Source organism: Ranitomeya imitator, chromosome 6 (assembly GCF_032444005.1).
Source record: "Ranitomeya imitator isolate aRanImi1 chromosome 6, aRanImi1.pri, whole genome shotgun sequence".
Lineage (NCBI taxonomy): Eukaryota > Metazoa > Chordata > Amphibia > Anura > Dendrobatidae > Ranitomeya > Ranitomeya imitator.
In genome coordinates, this window is record NC_091287.1 from 93,950,976 (window position 1) to 93,975,858 (window position 24,883).

General features: G+C 40.6%; 1 protein-coding gene across 3 annotated transcripts in view; it reads left to right on the plus strand.

The window, feature by feature from the left end:
- Positions 1-24,883, plus strand: part of CREB5 (cAMP responsive element binding protein 5) — a 622,793-nt gene that overhangs the window by 534,875 nt on the left and 63,035 nt on the right. For all 3 annotated transcript variants that reach the window (XM_069729919.1, XM_069729920.1, XM_069729921.1), the window contains one exon: positions 18,913-19,236. In XM_069729919.1, coding sequence (XP_069586020.1) covers positions 18,913-19,236 — 324 coding nt within the window. The remainder of the gene's footprint in view (positions 1-18,912; positions 19,237-24,883) is intronic.

Here is a 24,883-nt window from a genome sequence, read left to right on the forward strand (position 1 = left end):
ATGAGCTGCACTACCCACTAGTGCGAGTTGTAGAGTCCGTCTCATGCTACCATGAGTGTGAAAGCACTACCAACATTCAAAAGTTACCAACACATCAGCCATAAATCATTGGTACTGAGATGTGGTCTGTGGTCCCTACCTACAGAACCACTCCTTTATTGAGTGTGTCTTGATAATTGCCAATAATTTCCATCTGTTGTCTATTCCATTTGCACAACAGCATTCTGGTTTGGCTATTATCCCAAGTCATGTGACAAGGCTCGTTAAAGGGTCAACATTGACTTGTAGGATTGCTACCTTCCAATAGGTGGCACTAGAGTTCTAGCTCTCTTCCTCTCTGAAGAGACAATTTGCATAATTAGAATATTACCCAGAAGAGCATTGCGGCTTTAAGTTTCCTCATCTTGGCATGTTTAGCATGTCGATCTCCGCAAGGAGAAACGATAATTCTTGGATCACAACAGCATGTGAAATTGATTGTCAAACAGTGTTGCTTCCTAAGTGGACAGTTTGATTTCACAGAAGTTTGATTTACTTGGAGTTATATTCTGTTGTTTAAGTGTTCCCTTTATGTTTTTGAGCAGTGTATATACAGTGGGGCAAAAAAGTATTTAGTCAGTCAGCAATAGTGCAAGTTCCACCACTTAAAAAGATGAGAGGCGTCTGTAATTTACATCATAGGTAGACCTCAACTATGGGAGACAAACTGAGAAAAAAAAATCCAGAAAATCACATTGTCTGTTTTTTTAACATTTTATTTGCATATTATGGTGGAAAATAAGTATTTGGTCAGAAACAAAATTTCATCTCAATACTTTGTAATATATCCTTTGTTGGCAATGACAGAGGTCAAACGTTTTCTGTAAGTCTTCACAAGGTTGCCACACACTGTTGTTGGTATGTTGGCCCATTCCTCCATGCAGATCTCCTCTAGAGCAGTGATGTTTTTGGCTTTTCGCTTGGCAACACGGACTTTCAACTCCCTCCAAAGGTTTTCTATAGGGTTGAGATCTGGAGACTGGCTAGGCCACTCCAGGACCTTGAAATGCTTCTTACGAAGCCACTCCTTCGTTGCCCTGGCGGTGTGCTTTGGATCATTGTCATGTTGAAACACCCAGCCACGTTTCATCTTCAATGCCCTTGCTGATGGAAGGAGGTTTGCACTCAAAATCTCACGATACATGGCCCCATTCATTCTTTCATGTACCCAGATCAGTCGTCCTGGCCCCTTTGCAGAGAAACAGCCCCAAAGCATGATGTTTCCACCACCATGCTTTACAGTAGGTATGGTGTTTGATGGATGCAACTCAGTATTCTTTTTCCTCCAAACACGACAAGTTGTGTTTCTACCAAACAGTTCCAGTTTGGTTTCATCAGACCATAGGACATTCTCCCAAAACTCCTCTGGATCATCCAAATGCTCTCTAGCAATCTTCAGACGGGCCCGGACATGTACTGGCTTAAGCAGTGGGACACGTCTGGCACTGCAGGATCTGAGTCCATGGTGGCGTAGTGTGTTACTTATGGTAGGCCTTGTTACATTGGTCCCAGCTCTCTGCAGTTCATTCACTAGGTCCCCCCGCGTGGTTCTTGGATTTTTGCTCACCGTTCTTGTGATCATTCTGACCCCACGGGGTGGGATTTTGCGTGGAGCCCCAGATCAAGGGAGATTATCAGTGGTCTTGTGTGTCTTCCATTTTCTAATTATTGCTCCCACTGTTGATTTCTTCACTCCAAGCTGGTTGGCTATTGCAGATTCAGTCTTCCCAGCCTGGTGCAGGGCTACAATTTTGTTTATGGTGTCCTTTGACAGCTCTTTGGTCTTCACCATAGTGGAGTTTGGAGTCAGACTGTTTGAGGGTGTGCACAGGTGTCTTTTTATACTGATAACAAGTTTAAACAGGTGCCATTACTACAGGTAATGAGTGGAGGAAAGAGGAGACTCTTAAAGAAGAAGTTACCGGTCTGTGAGAGCCAGAAATCTTGATTGTTTGTTTCTGACCAAATACTTATTTTCCACCATAATATGCAAATAAAATGTTAAAAAAACAGACAATGTGATTTTCTGGATTTTTTTTTCTCAGTTTGTCTCCCATAGTTGAGGTCTACCTATGATGTAAATTGCAGACGCCTCTCATCTTTTTAAGTGGTGGAACTTGCACTATTGCTGACTGACTAAATACTTTTTTGCCCCACTGTATATACATATACAGTACAGACCAAAAGTTTTGACACGCCTTCTCATTTAAAGATTTTTCTGTATTTTCATGACTATGAAAATTGTACATTCACACTAAAGGCATCAAAACTAACAGTCTAACAATCTATTTAGTAGGACTATCAGCTGTGTATCCACCAGACTTCTGCTCAACACAACTGATGATCCCAACCCCATTTATAAGGCAAGAAATCCCACTTATTAAACCTGACAGGGCACACCTGTGAAGTGAAAATCATTTACGGTAACTATCTCTTGAAGCTCATCAAGAGAATGCCAAGAGTCTGCAAAGCAATCATCAAAGCAAAAGGTGGCTACTTTGGTGAACCTAGAATATAAGACATATTTTCAGTTGTTTCACACTTTTTTGTTAAGTATATAATTCCACATGTGTTAATTCATAGTGTTGATGCCTTCAGTGTGAATTTACAATTTTCATAGTCATGAAAATACAGAAAAATCTTTAAAAGAGGTGTGTCCAAACTTTTGGTCTGTACTGTATATATACCTAACCTTAGCTGTTCATATTCAGCATCCTACAGCATGGAGTAGGATAGCCAAGAACGGTGTACTGTAAACAGTTCTTCAAATTATAATAAGAAAGAAGCATAGGATGGAGGGGGCTTAATGTGAACAACAGCCATTCTCTAAATCTCTATAGTTTATTTAGCAACAGACTTATAATTAAAATGTAAGTAATGAGGAATAACATGTGTAACACTTGTTTTTTAGAACATCAGATTGAATACTAGGTCTAGAGATGGGCGAACGTGAACTTAAAAGGTTGGATTCGTAGTGGACAGTTAGTGTCCTGTACTAATCGCCAAACACTGACTTCTCTCAAAAGGTGGTTGCAATTTTCAGAGTTCCCGGGGAAGTCCGGCGAGAGAGAAATGTTTTTCCCTGCTGAAAAGTTTTGGTCCCCATTGTTTTCAATTGGGTTCAGGTTCTGGTGCAAGTTCGAGTACAACAAAACTTTGAAATAGAGTTCTGGTTGGGTACCAGAAACCGAACTCCCACGGGTCCACTCAACCCATACTAGGACTTAGAAAAAGAAACAAGACATCAAACTCTTACTATTACAATCCCTAGAAATATGCCAGGCTAGCAAATAGTGGCCATTGCTTGCATCTATGGCCTACTGTACCAAATCATGTACCTTAATAAGCAGAAGAAACTGTAGGCTTGCACAGAAGGGTCATATAGCAAAGTCCAAAATGAGCCCATATTATAGTGGCCATTTTTATTAGCCAAAGTTAAAGATCCTGGTGTTGGTTTCCCCTCTGCCCCTCTTTAATGAACCGTACTTAGCTTTACTGTATGAAGTGACTTCATGCTGTATTCTCCATTCATAAAAAAATATTATATATAATACTTCTTCTGCCAATTTTTCTCCAGCAAATGGTTACGCTCCATTCTTTTATTAAGTCCCAAAAGAGAAAGATGATAGTCGGCTGAACCTGATGATTTTTGCAGTACCAGATAGTCAACTGATATGTATGGGGGTCACCTGACTCTGCCCCAACAAATGATGTTGGTTTAGAAAAGGATTGGTCCTTTGGAATTTCAATAGTCGATCCTTTTGATTCTTCTTTTCCCTGTTGAAAACACATGAATACTCATATGTTTGGAGGAGTCGGGAGAGATAGATGTCTACCGAATGAATGTTTGGCCAACAGTTATGTCATGTGAATGGCCAGCATTAGATCATAGCTACTGTCTGTTTTATGAGCTCCCATAAAGTCCTTATCTATGGTAGGAGTCCAAAAGAGTGCCTAATTTGTTCTTAACCCCTTCATGACCATGGGATTTTTCGTTTTTCCGTGTTCGTTTTTCGCTCCCCTCCTTCCCAGAGCCATAACTTTATTATTTTTCCGTCAATTTGGCCATGTGAGGGCTTATTTTTTGTGGGACGAGTTGTACTTTTGAATGACATCATTGGTTTTAGCATGTCGTGTACTAGAAAACGGGAAAAAAATTCCAAGTGCGGTGAAATTGCAAAAAAAGTGCAGTCCCACACTTGTTTTTTGTTTGGCTTTTTTGCTAGGTTCACTAAATGCTAAAACTGACTTGACATTATGATTCTCCATGTCAGTACGAGTATTTTTTATCTAAGTAGTGAAAAAAAATCCAAACTTTGCTAAAAAAAAAAAAAAATTGCGCCATTTTCCGATACTCGTAGCGTCTCCATTTTTCGTGATATGGGGTCGGTTGAGGGCCTATTTTTTGCATGCCGAGATGACGTTTTTAATGATAGCATTTCGGTGCAGATACGTTCTTTTGATCGCCCGTTATTGCATTTTAATGCAATGTCGCGGCGACCAAAAAAACTTAATTCTGGCGTTTCGCATTTTTTTCTCGCTACGCCGTTTAGTGATCAGGTTAATGCTTTTTTTTAATTGATAGATCGGGCGATTCTGAGCACGGCGATACCAAATATGTGTAGATTTGATATTTTTTTTAATGATTTATTTTGATTGGGGCAAAAGGGGGGTGATTTAAACTTTTATTTTTTTTTATATTTTTAACATTTTTTTCAACTTTTTTTTTTTTTGCTTTTGCCATGCTTCAATAGCCTCCATGGGAGGCTAGAAGCAGGCACAACTCGATCGCCTCTGCTACATAGCAGCGATCTGCTGATCGCTGCTATGTAGCAGAAATGGAGGTGTGCTGTGAGCGCCGACCACAGGGTGGCGCTCACAGCCACCGGCGATCAGTAACCATAGAGGTCTCAAGGACCTCTATGGTTACAATGGAGACGCATCGCCGACCCCCGATCATGTGACGGGGGGCGGCGATGATGTCATTTCCGGCCGCCCGGCCGGAAGCGGTAGTTAAATGCCGCTGTCTGCGTTTGACAGCGGCATTTAACTAGTTAATAGGTGCGGGCAGATTGCGATTCTGCCCACGCCTATTACGGGCACATGTCAGCTGTTCAAAACAGCTGACATGTCCCGGTTTTGGTGCGGGCTTACCGCGGAGCCCTGCATCAAAGCAGGGGATCTGACCTTGGACGTACTATCCCGTCCAAGGTCAGAAAGGGGTTAATATTCATGTAATAATAACCCAAGATAAGGCTTTGTTCTCATCTGTGTTAGGAAATCCTTAGGAACAGAAAAACAGAATTCATGCAGAGCATGGATCAGTCAAATACCGGACACAAACCATCCACGATGGACCCCATTGACTATAAACAAATCCTTCTGATTTTTGCTATGGTGTCTATTTCTTCTAGTAAAAATGACAGAATCCAAGACTGAGCCTCATTACAAAAGCTCCAACGTAGATGTATACAAAGTCTAAGAAAAGCAAAAGATTTACAAAGTTGCTTGACTGTTACAAAGTTACTTAACTGTCTATATAGACTGTGTATTTTTGTAAAATATCATTGATAGTGGAATTTTCCTTGTAGCGGGATTAGAAAAACATGGCTACTTCATTCTAGATCCAGCACCACACCTGATTGTTGGTTGTGTGTGGTGCAGCCACTTTTCCTCTAATTCTCCTCAAGTCCTTTGTGCCGAACAAATATTTTTTCTTATTAATATTTTTGTTTGTTTTTGAGTAAAAAGTAACAATATGTATACATAATAACATAATGATAAATATAATATAATAACTAAAATAAATGAATAAAATGTAATAAATATGATAATGATAAAATAATAGTAGTAGAAATGTGCTTCCAGCTACTCAGCAGCATTCAGTACAGTTCTCCTTGCAAAAGTTCTGTTGCCGCATCCCTTCCCCGGTGATTACTCCCAAGAGAAGCATCTTGTAGTCATGTGCAGGGCTAAAGAATTGAAGGCTGCAAAACTCTTCCATCCAGTCGATAATTGAAAGCGTGTGTGGCTCCATTGAAATGCACACTGCTTGCCTCGATTTGGGAATCACTGTTCTCATCCTGGACCACTGCCTGCATAGGGATTTCACTTGTGGCAGTGTTTTGTTATGTTTCGTGTTGCTAACTAAAGTGTTGTATTAGGAAACCATCAGCTTCCCCCAATCCAAAATGATGTGGGCGCATTACAAATTCCAGGAGGTGAAATTAGCTATTTGCAGGAATGTAGCATTTGACAAGGGACATTATTTTTCTCTTCTAATGTTATCGAAGCACCAAACACATTACATTTAACACTTGCCAATTCAGTGCAATACAAGTAACTCTAACATCTTCTTTTTTTTTAAAAGATTTTATTGCATTTTTTTTTAAATCAATCCTACAAATTACACACGTTATGAGCCAAGAAAGCAGACATAAAAAATATAATCTATCACTTTTTCATATAGTCCCAGTGTGAGCTGAAATAAACCAAAGCACCTTCACTCTCACGGCTTAGGGTTTTTTTTTTTTCTCTTTTCCTCACTTAAGTAGAACAGATTTTTACAATTAAAACAAATAAAGCCAATTCCCTTGCTGGTGGACTAAATGCAAACAATTTATTTTATCCTTGATGGGTTTGGTGAGTTCTAAACAGAGAAAGCAATTGATCTCGCTAAAAAGAAAGCAATAACGATTTTGTAAATGTATTTAATTTGAAGACACTCTATTATCGTAAGGCCTTGATGGTTCATGCAGAAATATGTGATAATAGACATCCAGCTTCTATGGACAGGCACCCGTCCCTCACATACTTATATCTCTGGGGCACACATTTATTTCTTTATGAAGGATTCAAACATTGACTGTAAAGGTTAAAAAAAATACTGAAAATAAGTGTTTTAAATTAAGAAGCCGCTCGCTCATTTGCCAAGTCGTTAAAATCATCACATACGTTTTACACCTGCTTTTAAAATAAAACTGGTGACAAAATACACAGGACACTTCTATTGTGCTTAAAGCCTGCACATGATATATCATATATGTCATATATATATATATATATCATATATGTCATTTGGTGACATATGGTGCCGCTAAACAGTGTCATGTTATGGAGATATTTTCCTTCCTCTAACACGGCATCCCCTCGCCAAAAAAAAAATCATCGATATGTCTGCATTTGTGTAAATAATTAAGAAAAATTAATACATTCTAAACAAATAAATTATATATTTTATGTAGTTACTTCTTTTTGTAAATTCAGTTTTTCTTTTCAATCAGAAAATTCAGCAGCCAAATTTGTAATTTTTTTTTGTAATGAATTGTATTGAATTTTTATTTTTGGAGATTTAAGGGTATGTGCATACTGGGCATATGTGAGTCACAAAATCCATTGTGTATTACAGTGGAAGCTCTTTAAAAAAAAAAACAAAATCTCACACTTTGCTGCAAAGAATATCCATCATGTAAATAGATTGGCGTGACGGATGCTACAGTGGATTTCACCCAATGCAAATGGTGAAAGTTGTAAATTAAACGGGTTGTCCAAAATCTAATATTGACAGCCAATGTAACCTTACTGAATCCGCAATGATGATACCTCTGGGGATTTCGCTATGGCATTTTAAATACAGGAGGTACTCCGCGAAAAATGGCTCACGTTTAATGTACATACCCTAAGAGTAGTTTTACATCCAGTTATTTTTTATGGAAAAATGCTGTAGTTTTTGCACCACATTATCTGGCGATTTTTGACCTCATTTTCTAGCAGTAAAAAACATTATGGCCACTTCTTTTCAATCACCAAGAAAATATGACACTGTAAAAAATGACATTTTTTGTAACCTAATTTTTCTCACTTTTGGTCAAATTTTCAGTCCTGCAGAATTCTTTAGTTGTAATGTTGTTTCACACTTTTAATTTTTTTTTCAGTTCTACGTGTGATACTTTGTCATACGTTTTCCAATAGGCTTTTCTATAGAAAGAAAAACAATTACAAATAAATAGAAAGTATTGATGTATGGGAAACGAGCACAAAAATATATTTCTTACAAGTCTGATATTATGATGCAAAAATTCAGTGAATGTAACCTCAAACTGCCATTTCATCAATCATCAAAAAAAAAAATTGTTAGTGTGAAACTTTTTGACAAATATATTTACTTCTTTCCATGACAAAACATTACATAAGAATACAAATTCCTATCTCATGTCCTATAGTTTGTCACTAAAGTATTTGTGTGCTTTCGCCTAGTTTCGATTGCAGCTGAGTGAGAGTAGCACTATGGGGACTGGGAGAGGTAAATAGAAGTTTTTTAACGCCATTTATTTCCAAGGCAGCTGGACCACCCTTCCACTAGGGAGTGAGTGCTGGGAGTTTCTGAGCTACACAGACCTAATTCAAATCCCCCCCTTGACTTAAACCAGCTGTGTGTCAGGTTTTTTTATATGGTTCTCGGTATGCTTGATTGTAACACATAGTGACAGGAATGCTTATTGCCTATATTCTGCCATTGTCATTACTTCAGGGTCCCCCACCTAATGTAGCGCATACAACTTAACACTTCATTTATCTGATTTTATCCTGTATTTTACAAGATAGTCTAAAACCATTCAAAAACATCTATTTTAGAATATTTGTATAACATCAGAAAACATGTAGGATTGTATTAAAATGAATAGACAGGTATTAGGTTACCCCCAGGAAACTTATTACAGTTTTGTGGTGCAGAAGATTTGTCAACTTAAGGTTAAGTTTCCACAAGTTTCTGATGAGTATTTGACGCTGCTTATTTTTCCAGCTCAAAAAATGCAATGTCTTACAGTAAACGAAAAATTGATGGGATTTATGGAAATCTCATGCCCTCTATGATTTTTTTTACGCTTTGGAAACTGATATTTTTATTTATTTTTTCGTTTTTATACTGCAATGTAGTATGTAGTATAAATCACAGTCTCCTTCGAAGCTCAGGCTATAGTTTCAGGGGAGTATATAGACGGAGGTGAGAAGAGCCTTCTACAGGCCCTCGGCTGCCATGGTAGACCATGGGTACACTGCGATCACGTTGCGGAGATCAGTGAGTGTCGGAGAGCATGCGCATTGGCAATTGTATGATTTAAGTGCAGCTGGCAACGTTTGACATTGGCATTTAAATAGTTAAAAAGCAATGATCATGGCTAGCATTAATTATATTAAAGCACTGTAGAAAGAGACATGGATCACACGTCCAAAAGTCATACATTGATATAATGCCGCTAGGCAAAAATTTACAAAACTGAACATGAGGTTCTTAGTGTAACATTCTGATCAGACTGTATAAAGCCCACTGCCACATCGTGGAGAATCTCTCAATGGGTCCCTAGCCTAAATGGTGCTATGCAGTGCGCAAACCACCATCACAGCGACAGTGCACCAGCAGAGCGGGTGACCTGGTGCCTCACAACACCCATGTTGCAGGGTTGAAACCCCATAACTCCAGGCTGCACCGCCCCATGAGGACAGCAACAATGGCCGCCACACAGCACCAACACCAAGGGAATGGATGTGAAAAACTCACCTTGCACATGCTCTCAGACTGTGAGCTAGGAACAAAAATAGGTGGAAACCCTCTTGCAGTCTTCTGCAACTTTTAGGCTAGAGACTCGCAAAGAGGTTCACCATGACGTGGCAGTGGGCTACATACAGTCTGACCAGAAGGTTGAACTAACAACCTCATGTTCAGTTCTATAAATGTATATATTAATTGTAAGGCTGCTGTCACACTAGCAGTATTTGGTCAGTATTTTACATCAGTATTTGTAAGCCAAAACCAGGAGTGGGTGATAAATACAGAAGTGGTGCATATGTTTCTATTAGACTTTTCCTCTGATTGTTCCACTCCTGGTTTTGGCTTACAAATACTGATGTAAAATACTGACCAAATACCGCTAGTGTGACGGCAGCCTAAGTCTGTAGAAGCAAAACAATTTACTAATACTGTCTCAAATTTACACAGCTTATAATTAGACTAAATGTGTGAATGTATCACCGAGTTTCATGCTGAATGATACATCTTACATACATTTAGACACATCTTTCTAGCTTTATACTCTTTTGACTCAATGCTCATGCATTTTGAATAGTAAATCTGCCCCAATATTTGATTTATTGTTTTAAATGTATTACCAATATGGACATATGAGAGGTGCACACATCCTTCCAGTATTGACTGCATACTTTACAGCAGGGTATGTGCACTTTCTGGCAGCTGCAATAAATGAGAGATTGTAGTTAAGTGACTAAGAATAGTGCAGGGGTCTAAGGGGTAACGTTTCTCCTTATGGAAAGTTACATACCAGCTGGCTTGTCAAGGTAAGGAGTCTTATTCGCCGTGCAATGCTCCTCTGGGAAATTAAATATGCAAATTGCCTCTTCTGAGAAAAAGAGGACTTAAACTCTATAGCAACCAACAGGTGGCGCTATAGAGTTTAAGTCCTCTTTTTCTCAGAAGAGGCAATTTGCATAAGAATAGTGCAGTAAGGCTAAAGGTACCTTCACACATAACGATATTGTTAACGATATCGTTGCTATTTGTGACGTAGCAACGATATCGTTAATGAAATCGTTATGTGTGACAGCGACCAACGATCAGGCCCCTGCTGGGAGATCGTTGGTCGCTGAGGAAAGTCCAGAACTTTATTTGGTCGCTGGACTCCCTGCTGACATCGCTGGATCGGCATGTGTGACACCGATCCAGCGATGTCTTCACTGGTAACCAGGGTAAACATCGGGTAACTAAGCGCAGGGCCGCGCTTAGTAACCCGATGTTTACCCTGGTTACCATGCTAAAAGTAAAAAAAAACAAACACTAGATACTTACCTACCGCTGTCTGTCCTCCAGCGCTGCGCTCTGCACTCCTCCTGTACTGGCTGTGAGCCGGAAAGCAGAGCGGTGACGTCACCGCTCTGCTTTCCGGCTTCCAGACAGTACAAGAGGAGAGCAGAGAAGCAGAGCGCAGCGCTGGAGGACAGACGGCTGTAGGTAAGTATCTAGTGTTTGTTTTTTTTTACTTTTAGCATGGTAACCAGGGTAAACATCGGGTTACTAAGCGCGGCCCTGCGCTTAGTTACCCGATGTTTACCCTGGTTACCGGCATAGTTGGTCGCTGGAGAGCGGTCTGTGTGACAGCTCTCCAGCGACCAAACAGCGACGCTGCAGCGATCCGGATCGTTGTCGGTATCGCTGCAGCGTCGCTAAATGTGAAGGGGCCTTAAGTTCACCCAATTGTCTGATTTTCATCCAGAAAAAAACGGACAATGTTTTATCTGTTTTGTCATCTGTACATCATCTGTATGCAATCCTTATTGCATCTGTATGGCATTTGTTTTTATACGTCAACATTGATTATGATATATAAGGAGTATCAAGATGGTGGGGACATGCCTATGTTGATGCTATACGGTTGATTTGATTTTTTTGTGCATCCAATAAGCAAGTCTAATGCAAAACACAGAAAAGAATAGCGCATAGTGTGATTTTTTTTTTTCATGTGGATATTCGGTTCATGGAAAAAAACAACCCTACCCAACCTGAACAACTTTGATCCTATTGCTGTCCATGCTATGTCAGTTTTTCCGTGGTCAGGCTGAAAATACGGTTGTCTGAACGTAATCTAATAGTATTCATTTTGTGCAGATTTGTCTGCAAATTTGGACTAAATAAAAATGCACACCATGGAAAGTGACCTTTAGGTGTATATATTTTCTTTTATACTATGAAATAATAATCTATATACCGTATATACTCGAGTATAAGCCGACCCGAGTATAAGCCGACCCCCCTTATTTTGCCACAAAAAACTGGGAAAACTTATTGACTCGAGTATAAGCCTAGGGTGGAAATGCAGCATTTACCGGTGAATTTCAAAAATAAAAATAGATCATTATTTCCCCATAGCTGTGCCATATAGTGCTCTGCACCGTTCATTATTTCCCCATAGCTGTGCCCCATATAGTGCTCTGCACCGTTCATTGTGCCCCATTGCTGTGCCCATATACGGTGCTCTGCACCGTTCATTGTGCCCCATTGCTGTGCCATATACGGTGCTCTGCACCGTTCATTGTGCCCCATTGCTGTGCCATATACGGTGCTCTGCACCGTTCATTGTGCCCCATTGCTGTGCCATATACGGTGCTCTGCACCGTTCATTGTGCCCCATTGCTGTGCCATATACGGTGCCATATGCTCCCTGCATGTCCCACATATATACACAGCTCTGCCGCCTGCATGTCTCACATATATACACAGCTCTGCCGCCTGCATGTCCCTCATATATACACAGCTCTGCTCCCTGCATGTCCCACATATATACACAGCTCTGCTCCCTGCATGTCTCACATATATACACAGCTCTGCCGCCTGCATGTCCCTCATATATACACAGCTCTGCTCCCTGCATGTCCCACATATATACACAGCTCTGCCGCCTGCATGTCCCTCATATATACACAGCTCTGCTCCCTGCATGTCCCACATATATACACAGCTCTGCTCCCTGCATGTCCCACATATATACACAGCTCTGCTCCCTGCATGTCCCACATATATACACAGCTCTGCCGCCTGCATGTCCCACATATATACACAGCTCTGCTCCCTGCATGTCCCACATATATACACAGCTCTGCTCCCTGCATGTCCCACATATATACACAGCTCTGCTCCCTGCATGTCCCACATATATACACAGCTCTGCTCCCTGCACCGTTCATTGTGCCCCATAGAAATCTCTGCCGCCGCCGCTGCTGCAATAAAAAAAAAAACCACATACTCACCTCCCTTGATTGCAGCTCCCGGCGTCTCGTTCCGGCGCCTCCATCTTCCCGGCGTCTCTGCTCTGACTGATCAGGCAGAGGGCGCCGCGCACACTATATGCGTCATCGCGCCCTCTGCCTGAACAGTCAGAGCGCAGACGTCGGGAAGATGGAGGCGCCGGCCGGGAAGATGGAGCGACGCCCGGCGGCTGGAACGAGGACAGGTGAATATGACATACTCACCTAGTCCTGGCGATCCTCACGCTGTCCCTCTGCCTGGTCTTCGGTGCCGCAGCTCTTCCTGTCAGCGGTCACCGGCACCGCCGATTAGAGGAATGAATAGGCGGCTCCGCCCCTATGGGAGGTGGAGCCGCTTATTCATATCTCTAATGAGCGGTCCCACGTGACCGCTGAAGAGAGGAAGAAGCTGCAGCACAGAAGACGGGGAGGAAGGCAGGGACAGCGCGAGGATCGCTGGGACTAGGTAAGTATACCTCAGCGCCCTCACCCCCTCACCCGCCGACCCTGCCACCCACATTGACTCGAGTATAAGCCGAGAGGGGCACTTTCAGCCCAAAAATTTGGGCTGAAAATCTCGGCTTATACTCGAGTATATACGGTATATGTTTTTCTCATCTGTTTGTGTGATTTACGATGCACTGACTTTGTCCTGTGTATACATGAATACAGGTGCTTCTCACAAAATTAGAATATCATCAAAAAGTTAATTTATTTCAGTTCTTCAATACAAAAAGTGAAAGTCATGTATTATATAGAGTCATTACAAACAGAGTGATCTATTTCAAGTGGTTATTCCTGTTAATGTTGAAGATTATGGCTTACAGCCAATGAAAACCCAAAATTCATTATTTCACTAAATTGGAATAATTAGCAAAAACACCTGCAAAGGCTTCCTATGCATTTAAAAAGATCCCTTAGTCTGTTTCAGTAGGATCCACAATCATGGGGAAGACTTGTGACTTGACAGATGTCCAGAAGGCAGTCATTGACACAATCCACAAGGAGGGTAAGCCACAAAAGGTGATTGCTTCAAGAGCCACCACACATAGACGTATCCAGGACATGGGCTACATGTGTCACATTCCTTTTGTCAAGCCACTCATGACCAATAGACAACGCCAGAAGCGTCTTACCTGGGCAAAGGAGAAAAAGAACTGGACTGTTGCTCAGTGGTCCAAAGTGTTGTTTTCAGATAAAAGTAAACTTTGCATTTCATTTGGAAATCAACGTCCCAGAGTCTGGAGAAAGAAAGGAGAGGCACAGAGCTGCTTGAGGTCTAGTGTGAAGTTTCCACAATCAGTGATGGTTTGGGGAGCCATGTCAACTGCTGGTGCAGGTCCACTGTGCTTTATCAAGACCAAAGTCAATGCAGCAGTCAACCAGGAAATTTTACAGCACTTCATTCTTCCCTCTGCCAAAAAGCATTTTGGAGATGGAAATTTAATTCTCCAGCAAGACTTGACACCTGTCCACACTGCCAAAACTACCAACACCTGGATTAAAACTACAGTATCACTGTGCTTAATTGGCCAGCAAACTCACCTGACCTTAACCCCATAGAGAATCTATGAGATATTTTCAAGAGGAAGATGGGAGACACCAGACCCAACAATGCAGATGAGCTGAAGGCTGCACTAAAAGCAACCTGGGCTTCCATAACACCTCAGCAGTGCCACAAGCTGATCGTCTCCATTAACACCGCATTGATGCAAAAGGAGTCCTGACCATTTACTGAACTTAGATTTCAGTAGGCCAACATTTCGGATTTTAGAATCATTTTTCAAGCTGGTGTTATAAAGTATTCTAATTTACTGAGATAATGGATTTGGGGTTTTTATTGGTTGTAATCCATAATCATCAACATTAACAAAAACAAACACTTGAAATAGATCACGCTGTTTGTAATGACTATATAATACAGGAGTTTTTGTATTGAAGAACTGAAATAAATTACGGTAACTTTTTGATGATATTCTAATTTTATGAGACACACCTGTATGTAAGTTTAGTGGGGGCTTCCCACAGCAGCTCACACATCAATTGTAACATTTGCCTGTATTTTTGGAATTGCCTGCACCTATTGTTCTTAACATTATATTTAATAAACTATTGATATTTCCATATATTGGATTGATTCTTTCTGTCCCGGCATATTTTTTCTTTTTTCTTTGGTTGTGCTAAATAAAAAATAAACACAATGCTCTTCTCCCCTATGATTTCTCTGTCAAATTTTTTGCTGCATTTTTGTTAAGCCAGAGACAGTAGTCAGTTGAAAGTGGATTTTTATCAACTCCTAAAATAAAAATAAATTATGAAAACTCTATATTTTCTTATTTTGTAGGTGCATACAGCATTGCTTATACCCGTACTGGGCATTCTAGGAGTTCTCTAGTTATCAATGCCACATCTCCTGTTATAATAACAACATGGTGTGGAATTGCTATTTTTTTCAAACCACCTCAGGAAATTGCATATACAAAGATAAATGTTAGTCTCCTGGCCAAAGCATAGTCCATAAACTGTGGAAGCAGGAAAAAAAATGGTTTTGCAGTTAACATCTATTACACACTAGTCAGTGCTTAAAAAGATTCAAGGTGACATTTGATACTTGCCATAAAAACAGTTTTAATTGCTTTTACAAATACTGAAGTTGGCACACATCATGATTTTTTCTATCCAAAATGATTATTGTATTTCTGTAAAAATAATTATAAGAATGGAACAATTTATATTCTACAACTCTGCACTGCAACAACTGGCAATTACTACAAGAGCATGTATTAAGATAAAACAACATTTATTTGTGCCTTTCTCAATTTTGGAACCATATTTATTAAACAATAACAGAAAAAAATATTTCAAAAACATTTTTTTATAGATAATGATATTGGCTGTTAGTTAAAGGGTAAGATATACCATATTTACTAAAGATGAGCAAATTTATTTAAGTGGAATTGAATCTCCTCAAATTTTACAGAAAATTCAGCAAAATTGCTACAGCCACTAATTTGCTGAACTGTAGAGTATACGATTAAAAAAATTAATAATAATCCTCACTCCTGCAGCCTGCCATCCAGTGCTCCGCATCTCTTTTTTTCCAGTTTCCCCTTTCTATTCAGCTTCTTCACTCCTGGCTAGGTCTTCCAGCTTGAAAAAGCCTTGAGTTTTTCTCAAGTGACAGGTCGGGTGCACCATGCACCGATGTCCAAGTCCTAGTCAAGCCAAAAAAACAGGCCTGGAGTGACGTGGCCAAAAAGAATGTGAACAAAAGGAGAAAGTCAAAAAACAGAGACATGGAGGACATAGTGTAAGGGTGTGGGAATGGAGGGACAGTTGAGTATCATTTAAAAAAAGATTTTCATCCCGCACCTGTTTTCACTTGGGGTCTACATAAACACAAAGCATATTAGGGTTGAGCGACTTTTGTTTTTATAGGATCGGGTCGGATTTCACGAAACCCGACTTTTTCAAAAGTCGGGTCGAGTGAAATCGGCCGATCCTATAGAAAGGTCGGGGTCGGCCGAAACCCGAAACCCAATGCACTGCAGGAAACTCTCCTTCAGGCCCTGCGATCCATATTAATGTGTAAAATAAAAAATAAAAATAAAAAATATTGCTATACTCACCCTCGGACGCGCCCTGGTTGTAACCGGGAGCCTTCCTTCCTAAGAATCAGCGCTTGAAGGACCTTTCGATGACGTCGCGGCTTGTGATTGGTCGCGTGAGCGGTCACATGGGCGTCACGCGACCAATCACAAGCCGCGACATCATCGAAAGGTCCTTCAAGCGCTGATTCTAGGAAGGAAGGCTGCGGGTTAGAACCAGGGCCCGTCCGAGGGTGAGTATATACCTGTTAGGAATATACTCACCCTCGGACGCGCTCTGGTTCTAACCCGCAGCCTCCCTTCCTAAGAATCAGCACTTGAAGGACCTTTCGATGACGTCGCGGCTTGTGATTGGTTGCGTGACGCCCATGTGACCGCTCACGCGACCAATCACAAGCCGCGACGTCATCGAAAGGTCCTTCAGGCGCTCATTCTTAGGAAGGAAGGCTCCCGGTTACAACCAGGGCGCGTCCGAGGGTGAGTATAGCAATATTTTTTATTTTTATTCTTTATTTTACACTTAAATCTGAATTCCGATACCGATTCCCGATATCTTAAACATATCGGGAATTGGTATCGGAATTCCGATACCAGATTCAGAAGATCGCCGACCTCATGGCCGACCCCACACAGGGGTCGGGTTTCATGAAACCCGACTTTGCCAAAAGTCGGCAACTTCTGAATCTGGCCAACCCGTTTCGCTCAACCCTAAAGCATATTAAGAAACATTCAATTCACATACACTATCTTTTGTCAACAGCTTTTTTACTGCAAAGACATCTGATTTTGGCTGCAGAAAAAAGCAGCAAAAAAGCAACCTGTGAACATAACCTTAAACACCATTAGTGGTTCTTCGAAGTATTTTTTCATCTTTTCACCTCTTTCTTTTTTCACCTCTTCCAACAAGTCCCTTATTAGTGACCAATCTCTTGCTTCCAACGAGTCCCTTTTTTTATTAGTAACCAATCTCTTGCTTCCAACGAGTCCCTTTTCTTATTAGTGACCAATCTCTTGCTTCCAACGAGTCCCTTTTCTTATTAGTAACCAATCTCTTGCTTCCAACGAGTCCCTTTTCTTATTAGTGACCAATCTCTTGCTTCCAACGAGTCCCTTTTCTTATTAGTAACCAATCTCTTGCTTCCAACGAGTCCCTTTTCTTATTAGTGACCAATCTCTTGCTTCCAACGAGTCCCTTTTCTTATTAGTGACCAATCTCTTGCTTCCAACGAGTCCCTTTTTTTATTAGTAACCAATCTCTTGCTTCCAACGAGTCCCTTTTCTTATTAGTGACCAATCTCTTGCTTCCAACGAGTCCCTTTTCTTATTAGTCACCAGTCTCTTGATTCCGAGTCCCTTTTTTAGTTTTGTATACAGACTGATACATTTTTCCATACACATTCCTAATCTTAGAAAATAATCCCTTCTTTGTATTGCTATGAGATTTTATGCACCTTTAAGTAAACCTAATGTTAAGTTCATTTGTGTATGAAAATCTAATAAAAATGTATTTACACAAATATCAGCGAGTTTATATATAAGCCTTTCAAGTAATGTCAGGTATGGTGGTCTTCAGCATTGCTAGGTAATGTAATTTAATATTACAGAGGAGAATATCTACTCTATAATTAGCCTATGAGAAGCAATACAGAGCTCTAATGTTTTGGCAGAGTGTATCAATGTAATTTGAGGTCATTATTCTAACATAATATTGAACATATGGAGCACGTTGAGAGATCAGCAATCAGTCACTTTACAGATTAGGATTTTCCAGGCCCCCGGTTCACATTCAGGTTACATTTTATAAACACAGACTGTTTAGAATGCAAGTACAGTAGTCATCTCATTAAGGGGCTATATAGTTTATCGAGGATAGATTGCTTTAACTCCTCCACTAGATTTTAACTTTGAGTAATAAATCTCTTGATTGAATAGGTTGAGCTGCCATTCCATGAGAGAAATTGCAAGCAACGCAAATTGATTGAACAAAATGGATTTGCATGAATGCTAATGGGTGCATATATTGTAAATATGTAACTGTATACTTCAGCAGCTCGCAGATGCATCAGGTTCTTTGCCTGCAGTTACAACAATGGTGTAATTTTGTATTATTTTTACGTATTTTGTATTTTTTTCATGTTTTCTTCAAAAACACAACAAAAAAATGAAAATATTTTTATAAATGGAATTATATATCAGTCATTTGTATGAAATAGTTTCTCCCAGGTCTATCATTTTCTATAGTTTTCTCATTGGTTCCTCTTTCGTCACCCAATACCTACAGTACATGCCTTGTTATTGTTAGTGATATTGATATCAAGCACATGTAAAGCGCCATAGAATAAATGGCGCTATAATAATAAATAATAATAGTTTTGCTGGATTTGTATATTCATATATTTATTTAATTATGTTAATGTTATGATTATTCATTAATATTTTCTTCTCTCTATAGAGATTAAAAGCAGCTTTATCCCATCACCCTGGAACTATATCTAATGGAAATATGAATTCAATGGGACACATGATGGAAATGATGAACTCCCGGCAGGAACAGACTCCACATCATCATATGCACTCCCATCCTCATCAGCATCAAAATATGACGCAACATCACCCATACTCTCATCAGCAGCACCAGCAGCAAGCACATCATCCCCATTCTCAACCTCATCACCAAGGGCATCCTCATCATCACTCTCATTCACATCTGCACCCACATCAGTCACACCACCAGACGTCACCACATGCCCCGCTGCACAGTGGCGGACAAGCACAGGTCAGTGTCCATGAATTTCCCGCTTATGTTTATTATTGCAGTCACTCATTGTCATAAATATGATGGATACATTAAAGTAAAATATGATAATGTGGATATTAGAGAAGTTGACTAAAATAACATGAGATTCTGCTGGTAGAACATTGGCAGTGAAAATGGATCTAGAAAAAAAAATGTCACAAGCACAGAAGCAAGCTGAAATTAAAATCTGAACTAGAAAATTGTCATTTCTAATTATTTTTAAGTAGTGATTTATGGCTAAAGTGTAAACATGTAAATGAATATCCTTTAATACGCCATTTATTTCAAAACTTTTAATTGCACCAATTTTTAAATGAATCTATACCTTTTTTTGAATGAACCTAGACATATTAGTCACAACATTCTGTGCCAATTGACTTTTTCACACATCTTTCTAGCACTGGTACATGTGCAGCAGATGAAACGATCATTTTATTAAATTTACATCACTGGAATCAGGGTCTCTGAACATAAAAGACTATTATCAAGATATATCACAAAATGAATCATACATACATGCTATAGATATATTAATTGTATCATAAATGTAATTACAAAATGCCATATAGTTACAATACATATGAAAGAAACAAAAGCCAACATTTTTTAATTGAGTTTAATTTTGCAAGTTTTATTTTCATTATAGGCTTAAAAAGTGTACTTCTCCTTTCATGTGACATTTCAGAATAAGATGTTGTTTGTGTATAGGAGTAATAACAATATTTCTGACCATTATTTGACTTGTATTCTATATTTTCCATTAGTTCTCCCCTGTGCATGTTCCACATCTTTTTGTCAGATTTTTCGTGCTCAGCTCCAAATTAAATTAGGACTGACTTCTATGATGTCTAAATACACAGTACAAATAGAAATTATGAGACCCTGCACCGTTATTTCTTTATAGCACACCCATAGAAGTAACAGCATTGAAGGTATACCTTAGTAGTGAGCAGTGTTACTGTGAATACAGCACTGGAAAAACAGTGTTATTTTCTGGTGTTTTGAAATCCATAAAAAAACACATTTTGAAACACCAGTATTTTTTTTAAATGTAGTCGACAGGGGTTGTCCTCTACTAGGACAATCCCTTCTTGATCAAAATGTTTAGCCCCTATAAAATAATAAAGCCCATACTCACCTCCAGTGACGGTGCCGTTCCCATAGTGTCGGCATTCGCTCTTCTCAGGGCTCTCGTGCAGTGTTGTGACACAAGACGCCGGTGCCCAATCAGTGCTGGCTTCACTGTCTTCATCTTTGGACAAATCAAACATGGAGAGTAAGTCCGGACTGCATCTGCAGCCCAGATGTTAGGGCTAGCGTAACGCACCGAGTATAGATAGGTAGCTACAAGGTGGGTGCGTTCGCAGCCCGGGGTCCACTGTCCAGAGATATCTGCTGCAAAGTAATGGCGGATAACCTCTGAGCTCACATGTGGGTTAAACTTCACCCCGTGTGAACTGGAAACGATCTCTGTAGACTCACAGAGTCACGCTGTATACAACTGGCATAAGCCAAACACATTTGATACTAGCGCATGGCCGTGCGGCCATGCAAACCTTTTATAGTTGCAGCTCTACAGGACCTTCCTGGTGGACCAATAGGAGCTGCAACAGGGTCTGAGCGTGTGACCCCCGACCTCCAATGAGAGGTCCTCCCGTGGGCATGCTCAGTGCGTGAAAAGCAGGACTTGGTCCCAGAAAAGCCTGCTCGCCTCTGACCAGTGCTGGCTACAAGGGCAGAGGCTGGAAAGACAACAGTAACCATTCGCACAGTATCAGACCGAGCCAGACGCTGGGACAGATGTCTCTGCACAGCAGGTTCCACTGTGGCTGGAGGAGAATGGGAGACCGCAGCAGAGATAGTTCAAGATTCCCCCTGTGCAGCGGCGGGAACTCGACATCTAACACCAGACTTCTTCTTTATGTTCGATTTGTCTGAAGATGGGGACAGTGACTGGAGCGCTGATCGGGCACCAGCGTCACGTGTCACAACAACAGCAGAGGAGTCCCGGGAGAAATAATGCTGTCAACACTCGGGAGGAGAGTATAGGCTTTATTATTTTTGTGGGGGTTAAGCAAATGGTATGAGAAGAAGTAGTCCAAGTTGACCAGGTCAGAAATCACTAGTTCTTGTACCTTTTTTTCATTCTGCTCCCCATTTTGCTTCCATTTTGTGTCTATGTTTTGGCCACACAATCTCAGAGAGAATGGCCTTCTTATTTTGGGCTCATAATATGCTATTTTTTTATTTTTAGCTATGGAGGTGTTGCTCTCAGGATAATATTGCTGAGTTGCCTAAAAACATGCCGAGTATCAAAATAAGGCCACATTCAGAATTTGGTCAGTATTTACATCAGTATTTGTAAGCCAAAACCAGGAGTGGCTCAGAAGCGGTGACGTATTTCTATTATACGTCTCTGATTATTCCTCTCCTGGTTTTGGCTTACAAATACTGATGTAAATACTGACCAAATAGTGAACATGTGAATGTAGCCTAATATTAAGATACAAGATGGAGGCCCAATGCTATCGCATCAGTAGGGCAGTAATGTTACGATGTCACAATGGGGCAGGCATGCGGCACTGTTGTTGCCTAATGGCATCCTGTGATAATCTAATGACTTTTGCATCAGGGGACTCGTGCTTGATGCCTATGCTTATGTGCATTGTTTTTGTCCCAGCGATGCTGTTGCTCTTCAAGAGGCTCATTTGTCCTTTGTTGTCTTCGCCTTTGCTGCTTTCCTTTCATTGTCATTGGCGTACTTTTTATGAGGAGCCATGTTGGCGTTGATATTTGCTTGTTAAAGGGGTTTTTCCCGCAAACAAAAGTTCATTTTAAAAATTGTCTGTGTCTGACCATGTACCGAACATACCACAGCTCCTGGGCAGGGGAGGAAGCAAAAGACTATACTGACAATACTGACATTACAGCAGGAGATCGCAGAGGATACATTTTGTGAGGTAAAATATTTTTAAAAAACAGTAAGTCAAATATTTTACCACACAAAATGAATCCACTGTGATCCTCTGCTGTAATGTTAGTATTGTCTTTTGCTTCCTCCCCTGCCCAGGAGATGTGATATGCTCCATACACGGTCAGACAGACAATTTTTAAAATTAACTTTCGTTCGTGGGAAAACCCCTTTAATGTGACCGGCTTCCTCTGTCTGTATACACGTCGCTTATCTGCCGGCGGGATCAGCCGAATGATTAACTGCGCCTGCACGTAATTCACGCAGGTGCAGTAAATCAGACCGCTTAAGAGGCTGCGTGAGTGTGTGAGTGTGTGTGTATGAGTGTGTGAGTGTGAGTGTGTGAGTTTGAGTGTGTGTGAGTGTGAGTATGAGTGTGAGAGTGTGAGTGAGTGTGAGTGTGAATGTGAAAAGTGTGAGTGTGAGTGTGTGAGTGTGAGTATAAGTGTGAATGTGATTGTGAGAGTGTGAGTGTATGAGTGTGAGTGTGATTGTGTGAGTGTGAGAGAGTGTGAGTGTGTGAGTGTGTGTGTGGTGCATACGGTGTATAGTGTGTGTGTGTGTGTGTGGTGCGTATGGCGTATAGAGTGTGTGTGTTTGTGTGTGTGTGGTGCGACAGTGTTCCGCTGGTGGTACCGCGCAATAGGTTGGTACCAGCAGCAGTTTCCATATTGAGACACCCATCACTTGGGTGTCCCAATATGGCGGTCGGTGAACTTCCTCTACTTGGAATTCTGGGATATGGTGACATCTGGACAGAACAGGAAATGAAAACATTGCAAGGCAATTATATCAATAGATGGACACTTTTCACCTTTAATAATAACATCTGGAAAATTGGAATATCTTTAATATTTGTAGCATTTATTGAAATTTTGTGACATGCCACGAAAAAAAATACAGTACATTGTATACAGTATATTTTTCTTATTATATCAACTTCATAGTAACATTGGCAAAGTAAGAATGTCGTAAAATGTTCCAAAAAAATTGTGATTTATTTATTAATTTATGTTTTAGAAAACTGTTGTTACAAGCCCAGGCTAAAGACAATTTTCTCGATGTTAATATTATTTATAATTAAAAAAAATATATGGACATGTATAACAAACTAGGCTTTTTCTACAGTTTTGTTTTATAAGGATTCATTAAGGCTAGGTTCACACTAGCGTTGCGCCGCCCTGCGTCGGCGACGCAACGCGCGATGCACGTAAAAACGCGCGCAAACGCGCGCAAAAACGCGAGCGTTTTGCGACGCGTGCGTCGTTTTTGACGAAAATCGGACGCACAGAAAATGCTACAATGTAGCGTTTTCTTGCGTCCGACGCTAGCGTCGGAAACGACGCACGTGGCAAAAACGCCACCAAAACAACGCACGCGTCCCCTATGTTAAACGTAGGGGCGCGTCGCCGCTGCGTCGCCGGCGCAACAGCGACGCACATTGGCGGAACGCCAATGTGAACGTAGCCTTAGATATACAGTTTTTACTCCAATTCTCAATGCAGTTTTTTTTTTTATAATTAAAGCATCTAAAGTAAGTTTTATCCTGAAAAGTGGATCTTGGATCTATGTCATCTATGTGTAGCTCATATACTTTTTTGCAGCAGCAGCAACTATTAATCATTTACAAGACCATTTACAGTTCACTATGTTACAGCATTGCAGAATTGCAATGATAATAAATAATAATAATCATTGGCTATACTGTGGTATTTGCATTTTTTCATGCACCCACAGACTTGAATGGCTGTGTCTCATCCAATTTACGGAGGAAAATGCATGCTGCGATTTTTTACACACGCCGATTCGGGCAATGAAAAAAATAATTCATCTGCACTGCTGCAATGAATAACATTGGTCCAAGTGCGATCCGTTTTTTTTTTTTAACAGATAGCACTCGGATCGAAAATATGGTTGTGTGCACAAGCCAAAAGACTGATTCTTTGCATTCTCTTCCGTGTTTGGCTCAAAATCCAGCTGTACAATTGTAAGTATGAAAGAACCAATATAGTGGGGCAGCTGTCGACATATAAGCTTGGCCCAGATTTTCCTATTTGTGAATAAAGCCTTAAAGGGGTTGTCCACGACAACCCTTTCTTAAACTAAAGGTTCCGCCCTGATAAAATAATAAAGCCTATACTCACCTCCCGTGCTGGTGCCGTTCCCTTGGTGTCTGCACTCACTTTCCTCGGGGCAGGGATGTGGTATTGTGACATGTGATGCCCGACGTCCGATCAGCGCTGGCTTCACTGTCTCCGCCTTCGTACGAACTGAACATGAAGAGGAAGCCAGGGCTGTAGCTCATGCCAGACTTCTTCATGTTCAGTTTGTCGAAAGGCAGAGACAGTGATACCAGCGCTGATTAGGTGCCAGCATCACGTGTCACAACACCTCATCACAGCCCCGGGACCGCAACTGCCGACATCCCTGGAACAGAGCCGGCATGGCGGGTGAGTATAGGCTTTATTATTTTATCAGGGCCCAAACTTTAGTTTAAGAAGGGGTTCTTCTCTGTGTAATATATGATACCAGTGCCCGGATAGACAGTGCATTATGGGTTCACAGCAGGTTAAAACTCATATCCACACTCAAACATAATTAAAAAATAACATAGAGATGCTAGTATATCATTGACAAGTTAGTGAATTGCCTCAT